This window comes from Pseudopipra pipra, chromosome Z, assembly GCF_036250125.1.
Source record: "Pseudopipra pipra isolate bDixPip1 chromosome Z, bDixPip1.hap1, whole genome shotgun sequence".
Classification (NCBI taxonomy): Eukaryota; Metazoa; Chordata; class Aves; order Passeriformes; family Pipridae; genus Pseudopipra; species Pseudopipra pipra.
This window is the reverse complement of record NC_087581.1, coordinates 626,532-644,521: the sequence shown is the minus strand read 5'-3', so window position 1 is coordinate 644,521 and position 17,990 is coordinate 626,532. Positions and strand designations below refer to the sequence as shown.

At 60.3% G+C, this 17,990-nt stretch overlaps 2 protein-coding genes across 2 annotated transcripts; both read right to left on the bottom strand.

Moving 5' to 3' along the window:
• Positions 1–646: 646 nt before the first annotated feature.
• LOC135406558 (one cut domain family member 2-like) lies at positions 647–9,004 on the bottom strand. Its single transcript, XM_064640872.1, has 2 exons — positions 7,795–9,004; positions 647–1,581 (listed from the first exon to the last, which is right to left on the bottom strand). The coding sequence occupies exons 1-2, from the start codon at positions 8,945–8,947 to the stop codon at positions 1,295–1,297; spliced, it is 1,440 nt and encodes a 479-aa protein (XP_064496942.1). The 5' UTR covers positions 8,948–9,004; the 3' UTR covers positions 647–1,294.
• A 5,006-nt stretch (positions 9,005–14,010) lies between these two features.
• Positions 14,011–17,873, bottom strand: LOC135406556 (alpha-N-acetylneuraminate alpha-2,8-sialyltransferase ST8SIA3). Its single transcript, XM_064640871.1, has 4 exons — positions 17,591–17,873; positions 16,978–17,100; positions 14,764–15,321; positions 14,011–14,569 (listed from the first exon to the last, which is right to left on the bottom strand). Exons 1-4 carry the CDS (start codon positions 17,767–17,769, stop codon positions 14,287–14,289), a joined length of 1,143 nt encoding a protein of 380 aa, XP_064496941.1. The 5' UTR covers positions 17,770–17,873; the 3' UTR covers positions 14,011–14,286.
• Between the last annotated feature and the right edge of the window lie 117 nt (positions 17,874–17,990).

Sequence of the window (17,990 nt, the reverse complement as noted above, 5' to 3'; positions counted from 1 at the left end):
TGTGGGACTCGTTTGCTTCCTGACGCGCTTCCTTGTCGTTGGGTTTTTTTTTGTTTTGTTTTTTTAAGTTTTTATTTTATCTTTCAATGGAACAGTTTGTTGCAGAAGAAGTAGGTGCAGAAAAAACGTTTCTTTGGTTTCGATTAAGTAGCACATAAAAAAAGTCTCAAGTGTCTCTTTAAAGAGCCGCGGCCGCGCTCGGTCACCGCTCGCGGGGCGGCCGCGGCCGAGAGAGGGCTGGGAGCTCGGGGGGCCTCCCCGGCGCCGCCCGACCGCCCGCACCAGCCATGGCGAGGAGAAATGGCGGGTTAAAACATCTTTGGCTTGCAGAAATCCTGTCTCTTTGGTGTGCTGTGTTCCCGCCGGCCCGGGCGGCGGGCGGGGAGAAGGAACGGGGGGACGCAGTGGGGGGTCGATGCGGCACGTCTGAAATGGTCGGTGGCACCCGGAGGGCTCGTTTCTGGGGGGTTTTTCCTGCTCGAAAGTACCATAAAACACCGAAAAGAACGAACAGAAATGCCTGGAACGCTAAAAAGGTTTCGGTAACGAGGACGTTGCCGAGGAGAAACCAGATTCCGGGAAACCAAAAAGGGTGTAAGAATGACTTAAAAAAATCCAGATCTTTGGAAACGTTGTGTTCGCAGTTCCATCGACCTCCTGAGTGTGCCTGAGGTGCAAACACAGACCTTGGGAGGAGCTGCCAGCTGTGCTTGGGGCTCCTGCGGTCTCCGCGGCGCTCCCGGGGTGTCGGGCCGCAGCTGGCACGGCCCCGGGGAGCCCCGGGCTGTAGCTACGGCTTTGTGCTTGATACTCTGAGCTCGAGGGAACTGAATTGCTCTGATCCAAGAACCAGCTGGTTGAGTTAAAACCAAGGAAACAAAGGAAAACGTAAAATTCGAGCTTTCTTTTTCTCCTTTAAAAACAAAAACCACGCCTGAGTTTCAAACCGGGGTCTGGGGGGTTCTTTAGTGCCAGGCTTTGTGCTCCGTTCTGGCGGGGCGGTGTGGCCAGCACACGGCAGGCACCGGGTCGGGAGCTCAGGAGAAACCCGCCTCGGGAACGGCTGCCCCGCGTTTCAGACCTGCCTCGCCTGTCCTGAGCTCTGCGTTGTCCGGGGGGAGGTGGACGTGGAACCGGCGCCTGCTGGGACCGACGGGGAGCCGTAGGAACGTCCTCGGGGACGGCCGGGCTGGGGTGGTCGTGGGAGGATTGTGCTTTAGAAGTCACGGGTGGAGGGCCCCGCGGGAAGCCAAGCCGCTCTCTCTGCCGCGCCGCGCCGCGCCGGCCGTGCCCCTCAGGCCTTGGGGCAGCCGCCGGGGGCCGAGGAGGAGCCCCCGGAGCTCAGGTCGTCCTGCCACTTCTCCAGGCTGCGCCGGCGGGCGTTCATGAAGAAGTTGCTGACGGTGGTGAGCTCCAGGCCCAGCTGCTGGGAGATGGTGATCTGCATCTCCTTGGAGGGGCGCTTGTTCTCCTTGAAGATGGCGAAGAGCGTTCGGCGCTGCAGGTCCGTGAACACCAGGCGGGATTTCTTCTGGGAGTTGTTCCGCTCCTTGCTGGGCTCTTGCTCTTTGCGTTTGCAGGCTGGGGAGGGGTGGGCAGAGACAGAGAGAAAGTGTCAGGGTGGGACCCACAGACCCACCCGGGGGGTGTGACACCGGCTGAGCCGGCGCCGCTCCGGCACGGGGGACCTGAGGGCTCCCGGGGAAATCCAGGGGGCTGCATTCGCACTCCCATCCCAAAAACCTCCCAACAGCCAGGAATAACACGTGAGTTTTAGCCCTTTAAACACCCCAAAGCAAACCCTGGTCAAAGCTCTGGGTGACCACCAAGGGCAAACCCCCGTCTGCCAGCACAAACTGCCACGGCCCGGCTCAGCCTTCCAGGGTGGGGCTCTGGCACCACCTCCCCTTGGTCCTTCCCCTCCAGCCTGGCTTCTGCAGTGCCACCACCCCCCGGGGCACTGCTCCCATCTCCTGTCCCCCTTCCCGGGGTATGTCCCCGGGGTGAAGCCTGGCGAGAGCTCGGGTCAGGCAGGGCGGCAGTGCCGGCCCGTGGCCGCGCCGAGCGCCGCTAATGGCTCCTAAAAACCTCCGTATTAATAGCTCCCTGTATTTATTAGCAGGGAGAGAACAGCCAGTGCTGAAAGCAATACCACCCACACGTAAAAATAGCCCTGCGCCGGGCACGGGGAGAAAATCCATATGTTGACACGGCCGGGGAACGCGCCGGCACAAAACAGGCCCGGAGAATTGATAAGGGGGCGGGCTCGGAGCAGCCCTGTTAAATAATTCTGCAGGTCTGGAATGTGAGATGAACCTGGCCCAGAGGTAGGACTCAGACAGTGGAAATGGCTGTGATTAACCCAAAGTCAGGCCGGAGCTGGGCAGGCACAGGGGCACAGGGACTCCGACTGGGAGCTGTGGGAACAGGGAGCAGCAGGGATGCTCCTGCCTGGACACGCTGGAGGTGTCCCAGTGGCCAGAGTCGGGTCTCCAGAGCTCATCAGCCCAAAGGCATCAGGAGGCAGGAATGTGGGCTCTCTGACTGCTCCTCTAACGTCCTGCTGCCTGTCTGAGGCTGGGTTTCCTTTGCCATGTGTCCAGAATCCACGTGGGGATGTCCCCAGCACCAGCAGCTTTGCTGCAGCTTCTAAAAGGTTCCGGGACACTGGGACGAGTGGAGTGTTTCCTCCCATCACTAATTTATGTCCAGAGCTCCTCTGCGTTTTCCAGTTATTGGTATCTGGTCATAAATAATGCAGAGGGATGTGCTTTTCCATGCATTCAGTAAATACTTGCCTTGAACTGTTGGGTTTGCTCTCGAAAAGGGCCCCGCGAAGGCCAACGCTGAGCCCGGGCAGAGAAAAACGGGGGGAGCACTCTCATAAAATCAGGAGGTTTTCCGGGAAGAAAGGGGAAGGTTTTAAGGGTGGAGGGACACAGAAACAATACAGCCCCATGCATTCCAAACAGCCAGAAACCCTGAAAAATATCTAGGGGCCCTGGGAATGAGGCAGGGAGAAGAGGAGCCACTCGCGGGGCCGGGATACTGGACGTGGCAACAAACCAGCTCCCGGGACTTTCTGGTTTGGGATGTTTTCACTCCGCTGGCCGAAGTGACTTGGAAAGAGCAGGTGTTAAGCAGGAGCCAAGCCGAGAGCAATATTCCCTTAATCCAGCAGTGAGTCCTCTCCCCACGGCTCCCGAGGATGAGCTGTGACTATTGATCCCCCGTCTGTGGTTCCACGGGGGTGCCGAGTCACTGAAACCCAGTTATCTGCCTGATGGAAATAAAGCTGCTCCTCAATCCCATTTGGGAGGGAACTCCATGTGAGGGAAATGTAATTACCCTGCTAATACTGAGCACAATGAAATGACCATCCAAACGTTTCCCAAGGATTTGAAATGTTTTTCTTTGGCTGTGATTCACTTAAAGCAAACCCCCCCCTGTATATCCCTGTTGCTCCAATCTCTTAAAAACTGGGCCTCAGAAATCAATTTGATTACCTCTCTGAATTAAGTATGCACGAAGGAGAGTGATTGGGATCAATACAAATTAGGTTAAGTACTCCACTGTGTACAAAATCATTATGGAACAAGGAACAATCGGAATGAAGATGCAAATAATCACATTGTCGGGGTGGGCACGGGGAGAAGCAGGAGTGGGGAAGCTCCAGGAAGAAGATTTCCTGCTCCTTTGCCAAAGCTTAATGCCTGGGCCCAGGGCCCTGCCCCGCTGCCCATTATGGGGGGATGAGAACTGCTGGAAAATCACCGCTGCTCATAAATATGTTCCCTCTCACCGAGAGATATTTTGGGCTCGGAGACAATTTGTGTTTTGGGAACCTGCCAGCCTCCGTGGGCTTGTCTAATAATTCCTTTGTGCAGCGTTTACCAGCGGTTTGAGTCCCTTCCTTCACAATGGAGCAGTTGGATTTTACAGCTCAAAAAACCCCCAAACAACCCCAAAACACTCCAGTGTCTTTTTTTGATTGCATTTCTATCTGCCATCAGCGACTTGTCTGGCTGATCTTATCACCCAACCCATTTGAGATCAGTCTATTTGGGATGATTTCTGCCTGCAAAAGCCCTCTGTAAATCAGAGAAGCCTTTTATGCAAAAGCCTGCAAGATTGATAGAGCTGGATACAAAATCTTTTAGCTTGGAAAAAAGAGCTGTATTATCTGAATAAGCTTTCCCTGCATATTCATCCCCCGAGTAGGATGGGCTTTTTCCAGGGAAGGCAGGAGACAAGATGGGAGCCTTAAATACAAACAGCCTGCCTGCAGAAGGAGGGGAGCCTTCCTTTTTGCTGTGTCTAGTGGGGATAAGATGAGAAGCCAAGGATTTAAAAGACAAAAAGTGAGATTAAGGCGAGCCATTAAGGATTTTTTTTGTACCTGTAAGCCCTGGCTAGGCTGGGAAATCCCCATCCCCGGAGATTCCCGTCAGGACCAGTGATGTCTGCAGTGCTTTGCAGCCCTGCTTTGCCTCTGAGCTCCATCCTCTGTGGCCCTGCAGAGCCCGGGTTCACTCTGAAGCTGCTCTGATGAGAGGGCTCTGCTGCCTTTGGAGCCTCGGAACAGGTTCCTGCAGGAAGCTTCTCATCCCCCAGCCACGTCTAATTGGGAGGGAAGGGACAGCCCCTCGCAGCTGGCACACGGCAGGAACATCCAGGACAAGATTTTGTGGATAACACCAGGGAGGAGAGCTGAGGAGGAGCACCTGGGGCCACAGGGCTGAGCCAAAACGCCCCTCCGAAGAGCCAGGGAAGGACCAGCACCAGCCACTGGAAAATAATCCTTTGGGCAAAAGTGCTTCTCCCTTTGTGCATTCCTCTCCACGAATAAAAGTGAGAGGTTTTCATCTGCAGAGGAATATTTGAGTTTGGGATATTTCAGGTCGAGTGGTGACAGGCAAGAGATACAGGAGAAAACAAGATGCTGGGAAAAAAAATAATAGTGAAGAACAGCTTCAGAATGAGTAAGACATGGTGATCAGTTCACTGGGTTTTGCTTAACAAAGGAGAGGGAAAAAATACAGGAGTGCATTTAATGACAAATGCGCCCAGATTTAACTTTATGAAATAATCAAGGCACTGGTAAAGCACAAAAACAGGATTCGAATTTCTGCAGGGCAGAAACGCTTCCAGAAATGATGTGGAACCAAAAAAAAAAAAAAAAGAAAAAAAGCTGGTCCAGGATATTATTTTGGGAAAGTGGCTACGTGGGAAATCTAATTAATCACCCGGCGCCACAATTTACTGCATGGATTGCTCAGACACAACCACTAATCTATAGCCAAAGGGAGCACCCATATTTCAAGCCACTAAGCACCTTTCAAAGAACCTTTAGGTACCTGTATATTTAGCCCAGCACTAAGAAATACTTTTGTATATAGATATATATAGATAGATAGATAACAGGCTTGATACAGATGTTGCTGGGACTTAATTTTTAGCCGTAGCTCCAGACGCAGAGCCTGAAAACGCGGGGCACGGAGTGTTGGTGAGGCACAAAGAGGCGGAGAGGACGGGCGGCCCACTGTCCACAGCACCTCCTCCTGCCTGCCCTCCATCCCTCCGTCCCTCCGTCCCTCCATCCCTCCATCCCTCCGTCCCTCCATCCCTCCATCCCTCCGTCCCTCCGTCCCTCTCCTGCGCTCTCCGTGGTGCTGACGGTGCCGCCGTTCCCCCCCCGGGCGGGTCCGAACATTTGTTTCGCGTTTGTCCGAGCCCCCCCAAAGCCCCCTGTCCCTGCCCCGGGGGGACACTCGACCCCTTCCCCCGCCTGCAGCCGCAGCAGGACCCCAAAACGGGAGCCCCCCGGAGCTCCAGAGCCGCGCGGGACCGCCTGTTCCCGCCCAGAAACCCCCGGCGAGGGAGTCTGAAAGACCCCCGAGCGCAGAAATAACGAGATTAAATTAGATCAGAGCAGAATAGGATAAACAACGCGATCTTCTGTAATAAGAAGAAATGCTAAGCACACCCCTCTGCTCCACCTCCCACAGGGAGAGGGGGATTTCCCTCCCAGGACAGCAGATTTTAGTCCCATTGGGGAAAAATATTCAGGAGTGACGGGGCAGAGAGCTGGTGAGGGGGTTTTTTTTGGTTTGTTTTTCAAAAGTCTGAAACACTTCAGGCTTTTTCCCCGTGCTCAGAGGGATTTAAGCAAGCGAGTAAAGGGAGCGCCGAGGCAACGGAGCCGCTTATTCACACGTGGTAATAAAAGGAAATTAAAATAATCGATTTCCTGAAGGGAAAGGTAATTTGCAAAGGTCTTTCCCACTCCGCGGGGAATCCGTGCCCACTCGGCGCCCGAGCTCTCTGCAGACTTTGCTCCTGGATGCAAAGGCATTCGGGGGGACCGGGAAAGGGGAGATCCGGAATGATACAGGCACAAAACTCCGCGTGGAGCTGCCATTCCTGATTTTCTGCCCTCTCTGTAGGGGAACCCCCACCCGGGCCCGGTGCTGGGAAGGAAAAGCACCAGCAGCGTTACTGGAAACGAGCCGGCTCAGGTTCCAGATCAATGAGAACTGGGTCCACGCGTTGATGCTCCCGTTGCCAACATTAATACTCTTTTAATCTTCCAAACATTATCCGCATCGATTTCCCTCTGGATACGCGTTTGTTTGCGAAGGCGACACCACCGAAAAACCCCAAACCCCTTCTGTCCCCCTGACGCTCCCATCACAGCCGCCCCCCGGGGGTTGCAGATCCCTCCTTGGAGCCCAGGAGGGATTCGCATCCCTCTCCCTCTCGGGCAAAGCCCGAGCCCCCTCCGAGGGGCTTCTGGCCGCCCCAGGCCGCGGGTGTTTGACCCGCAGCGCTCCGGGCGAGGGGTCGGGCGGGGATTTCGGCCATCCATCATCATTCGCGGCTCCTCGTCCCCCAGCTCCGCCGCATCCCGCGTGCGGGGACTCCCTGCGCCCGCTCCCCCACTGCAGAGACCCCCGTGTCCCCTCAGCCGCCCGCCCACGGGGGAGCGCGGACGCGCGGGGATCGATCCGCTCGGAAGGAAAGAAGGACGGGCTCGGCGGCACAAACAGCCCCGCATTTCGTCTCTGTCATCCTCCCCGCGCTGCGCTCTGTCCCCCGCGCCTTTACATCCACATCCACGGTTCCCGGTGGGGAACTGCCGCCCGGGGGGCGAGCGGCGGCCACCCCGGGCACCCACCGCGCTGAGGGGACAGCGCTCCCCGCGCCTCCCCCGCTCTGCCCCGGGCGGGCGCTACCGGGGGGGTCAGTCCTGGGGGTCAGTGCCGGGGGTCAGTGCCGGGGGTCAGTCCCGGGGGTCCCTGCCCGCCGCCCCCCCCGGCCCCCGCAGAACAATGGGGGCTGCGCCTCCCCGTGCCCGCGCCAGGGGGAGCCCGCGCGGCCGCCGCGGACAATGCGGCCGGGCCGGGCTGCGGGATGTGCGGGGTGTGCGGGGTGTGCGGGGCCGGCCCCCCTGCTCGCAGCCCCGCCTGCCCCGGGACGCGGGTCCCCCGCCCGGCCTGCCCCGCGGCGCTGGGAGCGGCGGGAGGGATGCCGGCGGAGAGCGCACCTTCAGCACCGGGCCCTGGAGAGCAGCGCCGGCAGCGGAGCTGTCCCTTCGCCGGCCCCGAGCCCCGCACGGCTCCGCCGGCCCGGCCCGGGCTGCACGGGGCCGGCGCTGCGGGAGGGGGGACCGGCCGGGCCCGCACGGCTCCGGGGTCACGGCGGAGCGGGGACGCGGCCGGGCCGGGGCCGGCGCTGCGGGGCCGTCCGGGCGGCGCTGGGCTGGGAGGGTCGCGCTGCGCTGCCCGCACCTACCTGCGAGCCGCAGGGCCGACATCCTCTGGAACTCCGGCTCCTGCAGCCACTTCCACATCCTGCGGAACGTCTCCCGGCCGGACTTGAGTTTACTCCAAGGCTTGGGGTTCCGCAGCAAGTCCGAGAGGGTCCCCTGGGAGCGGCACAGCACCCGCTGGGCGAAGATGGCCTGGGGGATGCTGTAGCGCTTCAGCTCGGCCGTGATCCTTTGTGCCACCTCCTTGGTGTTGATCTCCTCCAGCTGCCCCGCGCCGCTGCCCTGCGGGCCGTTGGCGGGGGGCGGGCGGTCGCGGCCGGGGGGCAGCGCGGGGCCGTGCGGGGGCGGCGGGCCGGGGGGCGCGGGGTGGTGCGCGCCGTTCAGCGGCGGCAGCATGGCCGGGGGCGTCCCGAGCCCGCGGGGCAGCGGCTGCTCCCCCCGCGCCAGCATCGCCGCGTGCGCCTCGAAGTTGGGGCTCAGCATCTTGTCGGGGCCCGGCGGGCCGTAGCCGTGCAGGCCCTGCTGGGCGCCCGGCAGCGGGCCCAGCCCGTTGCCCAGCGGCGAGAGGCTCTGCCCCACGGCCGGCACCTCCTTGTAGGGCCCGTACAGGCTGTTCACGGCCGGCAGCCCGCGCTCGTCCCGCATCAGCGCGAAGCCGCCGCCGGCGCCGCTCGGCAGGCGCTGGTGGTGGTGGTGGTGGTGGTGGTGGGCGTGCGGGTGGGCGTGCGGGTGGTGGAACTTGTCGGAGACGGCGGAGATGGGCGGCAGGGGCTGGAGCGGCGTCAGCGTGGTGTAGGTGCCGCTCATGCCCATGCCGGGCGGCGAGGCCTCGCAGGGCACGCTCATGGCGTGGTGCAGCGGGATGGACAGCTCGGGCCGGTACTCGGCGGCGCCGTCCAGCAGCGAGGCCATGCTGGGCACCATGGCGGGCCGGGCGGCGGGGGGCAGCTCCTGGTGCGGCGGCGGCGGCGGCGGCGGCGGCGGCGGCGGGGGCGGTACCCGGAGCGGCCCCGCGCCGCGTCCGCCGTGGTGCGGGCTCGGGCTGCCCATCAGCTCCGGCTCGTGCCCCGCCGCCCCGTGCAGGCTGCCCAGCGGCTCCATCGCCAACTCGGGGTTCATGGCGCACGCACCCGGCTCCCCGCCCAGGCACCGCCGGCCGCCGCGCCCGCTCCTCATCCGCTCATCGGGGCGGCGGCCGCCGCGGCCCGGGGCCGCCCGCGCCCCGCCGGCCCCCCGCGGGCAGCAGCAGCGGCGGCTCAGCCGGGCCCGCCGCGCCGGCCCCGCGCCATGTCCTCGCCTCGCCGCCGCCGCCGCCGTCTGCGGGCGGCGGGCGCTGCTCGGGCCGCCCCGCCCCGGCCGCGCCCCGGGGCCGGGCCGGCGCGCACCGAGGGGGCGGGGCGGGGCCGCGGGGGGCGGGGCCGCGGGGCGGGGAGGCCAATGGGCGCGCGGGGCGGCCCGGGGGGGCGGGGCCTCGCGCCGGGCCCCGCGCGGCCCTTAAAGCTGCGCGACCCCTTTGTGGCGGCGCGGGCGGCACCGGGAGAGCCCCGGCGGGGCACCGGCACCGGCACCGGGAGAGCCCCGGCGGGGCACCGGCACCGGGAGAGCCCCGGCACCGGCACCGGCACCGGGAGAGCCCCGGCGGGGCACCGGCACCGGGAGAGCCCCGGCACCGGCACCGGGAGAGCCCCGGCGGGGCACCGGCACCGGCACCGCGGCTCCTCCCGGCACGTGGCCCCGCGCCCCGCAGCCCCGGTCCCGCATCTCCCAGACCCGCAGCCCCCGGTCCCGCAGCCCCGGTGCCGATCGCTGCTATTGGCTACCGGTTATTGTGGCAGCAACGGGCTCGGTGACAGCGCGACGGACGCGCATCACCCCGTTCCCTGCTGACACACGGCCGGGGGGTCCCGCTCGCCGCGCACACACGGGCAGACGAGTCTCCCCGCTTGCCGAGGAAGGGCCGGTTCTCCGGGATGCCCCTGAGCCCCCGGGGCTGGCAGGGGCAGGGCACAGCTCCGTAGGGCACGTGGGGTTGGCACAGCGGGGCAGGGGGCTGTGGAAGCACGACCGGGGAGCCAGGAGGGCAGCCAAGTAGGCAGCGGGAAGCTGTGCAGGCAGGAGAGGAGTGGGCGGGGGTCCCGATGGGCACGGGGCCCATGGGGACAGGATCCCCCATCACCAGGGGCAAGTGGGGACTGACCTGCTCTGGCACAGCCAAGACACGTTGGGTCGTGCCGTGCCAGGCCATCCAGCTGCTCCCAGCTGTGCCATTCCCTCCACTGCTTCTCCCACTCCTTTAATCAGTGAGGCAGTGGCGGCAGCAGCCGTGTCCTTGTGTTTTGTGTCATCCTTATCTCAGCCCCGATAACCATCTCTGCGTGCCTGAAGGTCCCACCTCCACCGGGTCTTTCCGGTAACAAAATGGGAGGGGGAAGCAGGGAGAAATGTCACCTTTAGGGCCATCAGTTACCAGGCCACTCTCCAGGGTGCCTGGAATTTCCTCGCAAACAGGTTACATGTGTCAGCACCCCGTTCCCTACAGATTGGATCCGTTTCCCTCCACGCTGCCGTCGCTGTGTGTCTCTGGAGCTCACAGGGTTTTCCAAGCTGCTTTTCCAAGCTGGCACTGACCAGGCGGGTCTAAAGGGAAGCTCTCCCCACCCCAGCTACTCCTGCCGCTGTCAGCCCGCGGTGGAGAAGGAAAAAGAAAGGCAGAAGGAAAAGAAAGCCCTGGCGTGAGGTGCCTTTGTTCAGGGCAAGTTATGCGTGAAATCTTTTTGTCCTTCCTAAAGGAAGGCAAAAGTTGCAGTTGATTTGGGGAAAGAGAGGCGAGTGCGGCCCTCGGGGGGTGGAGGTGCCAGGGTGGGCAGGCTGGAGGGGGTGGGTGGGCAGACCCCGACGGGAACCTGGTGCCGCCGATGTGCTGGTGTCGTGTCCTCCCTTTTCCTCTGGTTTCCTCCCTTTACCCCCTCTTTTTTCCTTTCCTTGTCTTGCCTTGCCTTCTTCTCCTTCTTCTCCAACAAATTCATCTAGGCCTGACTTAAACCTTTTCTTTCCAAACCTGGTGGCTGCGTTCCCTGCAGATGTTTGATTTCACACGGCAGTGCCCAATTCCCGACGGCAAAATCTCCCCGGGAATCACCCCGAGGGTGTGGTGGTTTGGCTGTGCCCAGCGTGGCAGGGCTCTGCAGGAGGGTGCTGGCTGTCCCTGGGCACCCTGGCAGGCCGTGCCCAGCCGCTGTGGGCAGCAGGAGCGGGGCCGGAGAGCTTCCAGCCCGCCGAGCTTGGGATGCCAGCGGGATGGCCTTCCCTGCCCGCGTGGCTGCCCTCGCCGGAGGCTTTCCCGGTGCTCCTGGGGGAGGGAGGGGGGAATTGCTTTGTTGGCTTTCCTCCTTCTCCCTGCCTGCAGCCCGTGCTCCCTGTGCTCCCCTCCGAGGGGCAGCTTTGGGGTGTCCGTGGGGTGGTGGGGTTGGAAGGACTGCTCCCTGTCCCTCAAACACAAACCCTGGCACCTGCCCCTCTGCCAGGGTCATCCCAAGGATAAATATCCGGGATATCAGTGATAGGAAGCACACAGGGAGCACAGGCAGAGGAGCTGGCACAGGCAGAGGCCCCTGCCAGCCTGAGGCACTGTTTCACTGGGAGTTCCTGTGAACTCCCGAAAACCCACGGCAGAATTCCTGCTGGGAATCACTGAGGACAGCGCACAGCGCTGGAGCAAGCGGCCAGTCCCCTGGGAAGTGGCCAAGTACCAGGAGTGGGTTCTAAGAAGTTCTTGGGATGAGCAAACCCCCCGAGCTGAGCCGTGCCCAGATTCCCAGGCTTTGTGTCTCCACATATTCCAGGGGAGTGCAGAATCTGATCCATCACACCCTGCTTGTTGTGCTGCAGAATGGAATATGGGGAACATTCAGCAACACCTTTGGGGGAGTTTTCCAGCAAAACCTGTCAGTGGCTGTGAGCAGCTGGGGAAACCACGGCAAGGAAGAAGCGGACGCGGCGGAGTTGTACGGACTCCCAATGCACAAGAAACCATTTTATTTCAAAACAACGCATTCAATATCGGGTTATGGCACATGAGTCAACGCTGCAGGCACATCACACCGCAGGGGCACACCGGGAGCTCGCTGTCACCAGAGGAGCCAGGGCAGGCTGTGCCGTGCAGCCTCGGGGCTGGGGACACCCGGTGCCCCCAGTCCTGCTCTCGAGGCTCTCCAGGGGTGTGAGGCTGGACACCAGTGTCCTTCCCACCGCTCACCTGAGACGCGCCCCGGCCCCTTGTGGACATCAGCCATTTCAAAATAAACAATGCTTTTAGTATGGCCGTTAATTATGGAACCTTTATTACAATTACGGCATTTTTTTCTTTTTTTTTTTTCTTTTTTTTTTTCTTTTTTTTCTTAAATATTTCTATTTTTTTTTATCGAAAACAACTCCCTCAGGCATTGTTGAACTGTAGAGCCATTGGAATGAAGACACATTCATTCACAGAAAACCTGCTTTTTCACATTTTCACAGTCAGTTCTGTGTCACAAACACTTGTTTTTTTGGTTTCCTCCACGAGCAAACCCGGCAGCCCAAACGCCTGTTTTCGTGAGCCTCCTCTGAGGAGATGCAAGCAACGAAAATCCACCCCCAAGAGGTGTGAAAGGAGAAAGGGAACACGCATTTCCAACCCTATGTACACCCCCAGCACCCCCTGAGTGCAGAGGGGCTGGAGCAGGATGTGGCTGCCACTGGACAGGGTCTGTGTCCCGATGGAAGGAGCCGGACAGGAGGATCCCTCTGGATTTTGGAACCTGAAATGTGGTTTTCCACACCGCAAAAGGAAAATACTGATAGGGAGAAGCAATTTCCTTTGGGCTGTGCTGCGCCATCGACCGCGGGGCGGGAGCCCCGTTGGAATCAATGATTCCGGAATGTTCGACGGGGGCTGCGCCGTCGACGGGGAGTTCGGCTCGAAAATCAATGCTGCAATATGGAGCTCTGTCAATAATTTCTTTCTGTGCTCCCCTCTCCCAATATTCACGGAGGGTTTTGTGCTCCCTCCTCTGCAAAGTTCCGGTCGTGGTGCCAGGCCTGTCCCGGGACTGTCCCTCTTTCAGGCTCCAAAAACTGCCTGGAGCACATCAGGCCCTGCTTTCCTTCCGATATAAGGATGGCAGTTCACACTCCTTTCATTTGCTGATTAGAAACGATCGCTCCCTACAGGCAGTGGATGAAGTGCCCCGTGATAAAAATATCTGGCATTAATAAGCAGGAGCCCCTGGCAGGTTCAGGCCCTCACAGGTGATGACAACACCGGTGAGAGGGGAGAATATCCACCATGAGCTGAGCCAAAACAGCCTCTGGACCAGCAAATCTGGGAAAGGTGGGCTAATTCCAATGAGGAAGGGAGGCAGGGGAGAACGCGACTGGCTCTGGGGGCGGTGGAGCTGCGGTGCCACGATGGGCACCAGGGGATGCTTGGGGCTGCTTGGCTTGGGGGTTGTGCCAGAGACCTCCTCCCTCACCTCCTGCAGCTGCTTGGAGGTAAAGAGGCTGAGAAAAATTAGCACAGACCATTTTAAAGTATGATTCAGATGGGATTTCGCATCCCTTTTTCAGTGCGTGGTCAGTTCTCACACAGAAGAGGAAAGAAATGTTTAAATACTTGCTGTGACAAGGAACCCGGTTATTTCCCAGGATTCTTTATCCTGAGGCACAATGGCCCACATTTCCCAGCCCTCAGTGACCCTCAGGTTTGTCCTGTCTCCAAACAGCCTGATTCCCTCCTGGGACTGGGAAATGGGGCCACTATTTCGGTTGTTTGACTGGGGAAATAGAAATGTAAATGGGGAAATCTTTTAGCTTTGAAACAAATGACCAGGTGGGAATGAACATGCCTCGGCCTCTCTAGCCTGGACTGGGATGTGTCCCACATGGAATTAAAACCCCAAAATATTCCAAGAGCGATATAAACACCTAGCTGAGGTACGAACCGTGTCGTGACCTTCTTCTTCTTCTTGTTATTCTTTAAAAAGTGTAAAATTCAGGAAATAGGAAAATACCCGAGCGGTGGAACTCTGGAACTGGCTCGTGAGGATGCACTGGGATTCCCAGTTATCCGTCGGCCGCGGCGACACCGAGCTATCGAGAGCAACAGAGACAAAAGAAGCAAAACCTCTTAAAATCTAGTCCTAACGGGGAAGGGACGATAAAACGGGGGGATTTTTAGCGGAAGGCTAAAACATGAAGAGCTCTTAAAACATACTGAGCGGCTTCTCTAGGAATGCAAAACATCTCCACTTTGCTGCTGCACAAACCGCACCCACGGAACGCGATAAAAAGCTGCTGCGCCGCTAAATAAGCTGAGACCCCCGGGAGGGCAGGGGCTGAAAAGCATCTTTACGTCACGGAAAAGGTTTTCAGGGCAGGTTTGTTTCCTTTTCCTTTTTAGACTTCTATCTGGAGAAGGTTTAAATTCTGGATTTGGGCACTTTTTCAGACGGTCATTTGGCACTTGGAGCTGTGGGTTCTTAGGCACAGTGCGACAGGGTGAGCTTGGCCAGTCCTTCGCCGTGCATCCTGTAGAGCAGCTGGAACTCGGCGGGCAGCTGGTGGGACTCCTGCCACTTGGTGGTGAACTTGGTCCCCTTCTTGTCGTAGTAGTGGTACGGGAGGTCCTCCCGCGTGTTGGGGTCGAAGCCGAAGGGCCAGAAGCCGTACAGGTGGATCTCCTCGCAGATGGCAGAGGCCAGGGTGTACATGAGGATCCCCGTGCTCAGCCGCTTGGGGGACAGGTGCTTGTTCCGCCAGTACCTGGGGAAAGGAAGGGGTGTCACAATCAGCCTGTCCAGAGATAACCAAAGGATGTGCTGAAGCAACGACAAAGCTGCCATCGCTCTCAAAACGAGCAGTGCCAGACTGTGCCTGCCACGTCAGGGAAAAAGAAACATGGGAATGATTGTACAAGTTGTATTTTGTCAAGGCAAACGCAAGGCAAACCCACCCACCTGTTAACATGCTGCATGATATTCCCTGGCCAAGCCAGCTGGACCTTCAGCTGCCCTCTGTGCTCCACGAAGAAGTCGACCAGCGTTCTCGTGACCGTGGCCGACGTGTGGAAGAAGAAGGCGGGGATCCAAAGGATGGCCCCGTCGAGCTTTTTCAAGCTCAAGAAGAAGTTGTTGCGATCCTGAATGGTCAGGAGGTTGTTGTAATACTTCTCCAGGATGCTGGGGTTGAAGGTGGTGAGGTTGGTTTTCCTCCCCACGTCTTTCTGGAAAGCCTCGGTGGGAGCGAAGTTGCAGCGAAAGACGAAATCGGATTTATCGATCTCCTGCCCGCACTGGCTCCCGGTCAGGATCCCGCTGTTCCCCACCACGGCACAGACGTTGTAGTGCTTGTTCAGGATGGGAGACACGTCGGGAAGCAGAGATCTGAAGTTATTGCTGATGGAGAAGACGTACTTATGGCTGGAATAGTCGTAGTGCATCAGCTGCCCGATGCGGACGCTGCTCTTGGTCAGGGAGAAGTTCTTGATGACGTCGACGTGCTGAAGGATTTCCTGCCTAAGGGAAAAGAGCAAAAGAGCAGAAAACACGGACTTACAGTCCCTTCTTTTTGCCATGGCAATGGCTTTTAAATTAATATAAATAGCTGGGAATTGGGGAGCTGGCTCCTCACCTCGGGCTCCGCTTCTGACTGGCACCAACTAAGGCTGTGCCTGTGCCTTTGGAATTGTGTCGGGATTAAAACATTGGGCTGTCTGTGTAAGTCAAGGGTACAGCTCGTGGCACACCCCGGTGTGGGGAGTGTGTGACATTGTCCTGTTTGTGCTGGGACATGGTGGGCAGGTTTCTGCTGGGGCTCTGTGGGTGCACCAGGTTTGCCTCGAGGTATGGGAAGCAAACCCCGGATATCCAGCTGAATTAACAGGAGCCAATTTATAAATATCTCTGTCTTTATGTCCTCGTTAACAAGCTTTGAATCACAAAACCAAGCGGCAGCCGCTGTCTCCATCTATGCAAATGCAGTTCCTTAATGTCTCATCCACCGGCAGCTTTACGAGGGTTATTAGGGAGACTTACAAAGCAAACAAAACCAACCCTGCTCGGGAATTTCCCTCGCAGGGCATAAAATTAGAAACCCAATAGCACTTTATTTGCTCGTGTTTATGGAAAACAAACAACCTTTCCTCCAGCTCTCATCCTCCAATGTCTGAGCATTAATGGAGTCCCACTGGGTGCCCTAATTATGGGCTCTGGCTGCCGGACAAGTGCAAAGGCAGCTCCTGAGGCATCAGCTAAAATCATCGGGGGGTGGCACAGGGACAGGCTTCTGGAGCTGGTGGTGCCAGGAATGGAGCAACACCGAAGGGTGGCCGCTGTCACACGGCCTGGGATGTCCCAGGGAAAGGATGGCACGGGCAGAGTGCCACCTCCCCTCCGGAGGGCAGCGGGCAGCATATGGTGGCACTGGAAGGGAATGATTTGTCCTGCTGTGCTTGGAGAGTCGCCTGAAGGGAGGAGAGGAGCCCAACCCCTGCCCCGAGGGGTGCAGCAGCCCCATCCCGCCTGGCTGCAGAGCTGAGGGGCCTGGATTCCAGCTCCTGGGGTGGGATATGTGAACTGCGGGTTGTGAGGCGGCCCCCGAAGCAGCGGGCGTTTGTCAGGGCAAAATTACAGTCCGGGATGGCAGTAGCTCTCTGAAACGGCTAAATGGCTCTATTTTCATCTCCAGAAAAGTTTAATCTGTGCAATCAGCGAATAGATAGAGCGTACACAGCCGTGTGCCCGCCCCCGCAGCCGGAGCGGAGCCGGAGGCAGGAGCAGCACTGCACTTGCTCAGAGCTGCCGGCAGCTGGGAACTTTCCCTGGGCGTGTTTTGGCCTCCATGAACGTGGCACTTCATGGCCGTTCCAGCCCTGTGTGCTTCCAGCGTGAACCCCCGGCCGTTTCTCCCGGAGGAACGACGCTTTAAATCGCGCCCCAGGAAACTGGGTCACGTCCCGGCACAATAACGGGTGTGCTGCAGCCCGGTGTCCTGCTCCGAAATAATCGAGCCTGCCGGGGTAGCTGCAACCGTCTGGGGAAACGCTCTGATTCAGCCTTTGTCTCTCGCCGCCGGCAAATCCCTGGGAGCTCAGAGCGTTCAGCAGTCCCTGAGGGCATTCCCTGAAATCCCGGGGGCAGGGGACAGCCCGGGCCGGCCCGGGGGTCGCTCACCTCTGCTGGGCGAAGGCGCTCCGGTTGAAGGCCCACCTGGAGGGCTTCTCCTGCAGCTCCTGGCTCAGGGAGTTGGTGATGGGCACGAACGAGGGGTCCAGGAACTTCAGCGCGAACTGGGACCTGGGGAAGGGCGCACGGGCACCGACCCACGCACGGCAGGCGGAGACCCCCCCGCGGGCACAGGCGGGGACACCCCCGCCACACACGGACACACACCCGGGCACAGACACACGGACCCGCCGCCGGTACCGGCCGTGCCCGACCCGCCCCCGCCGCCGCCGCCATCAGCACCGCGGACAGCGCCCGCCGCTCCCCGCCCGCGTGTGGCCGCACCGGGCCGGACGGGGCCCTACCGGGCTCTACCGACCCGTTCCCACCCGCCCCGGGCCGTTCCGCGCCCCCAGCCCGCGGTGCCGGAGCCCTCCCGCCCCTCAGCATCCCGGCGCTGCGGTTCCCACGCTCCATCCCCGCTCCCCCGGTCCCTCCCGCTCCCCGGGCCGGGCAGGGCGCGGCCGGAGCCGCATCCCCGCTGCGGCGGGCCCGGGGGCCGCCATCCCGGCCCCCCTGGCCGGCCCATCCGGGCATGCCGAGCATCCCGGGCCGCGCTCACCTGAATCCCGCGTGGAACATGTACATGCGGGGCCCGGCGGGGCCGGCGGCGCGGGGCGCCCCGAAGATGTTGTCCTTCTTGAGCGAGACGTAGCTGATGAGGGAGAGGATGAGCAGCGCGACGCTGAGCATGACGAGCCCCAGCACGCTGGCCACCCGCACCATCTTGCAGCTCCGCATGCCGGAGGCGGCCCCGCGGCTGGGCGGGTGCGGGGCGGCCGCGGCGCTACATGGGGGCGGCGGCGGGGCCGGGGCCGGGCCGGCACCGCCGCGCTCCGAGGGAAAATGGAGGGATGGAGCGCTGAAATGGCAGCCGGGAGAGGCAGCCCCGGCCTCGGCGGCGCCGCCGAGCCTCCCCCCGCCCGCCCCCGGCCCCGGCCCGGCCCCCCCGCAGCCGCGGA

What these genes read in the sequence shown, in the direction of transcription:
- LOC135406558 (XM_064640872.1), bottom strand. Translation starts at nt 8,947, where the DNA reads ATGAGGAGCGGGCGCGGCGGCCGGCGGTGCCTGGGCGGGGAGCCGGGT. An exon ending in GTCGGCCCTGCGGCTCGCAG is followed by an intron (nt 1,582 to 7,794) that starts GTAGGTGCGGGC and finishes ACCCCTCCCCAG; the next exon opens with CCTGCAAACGCAAAGAGCAA.
- LOC135406556 (XM_064640871.1), bottom strand. Translation starts at nt 17,769, where the DNA reads ATGCGGAGCTGCAAGATGGTGCGGGTGGCCAGCGTGCTGGGGCTCGTC. An exon ending in ATGTTCCACGCGGGATTCAG is followed by an intron (nt 17,101 to 17,590) that starts GTGAGCGCGGCC and finishes GCCCTTCCCCAG; the next exon opens with GTCCCAGTTCGCGCTGAAGT. An exon ending in ATCATGCAGCATGTTAACAG is followed by an intron (nt 14,570 to 14,763) that starts GTGGGTGGGTTT and finishes TCCTTTCCCCAG; the next exon opens with GTACTGGCGGAACAAGCACC.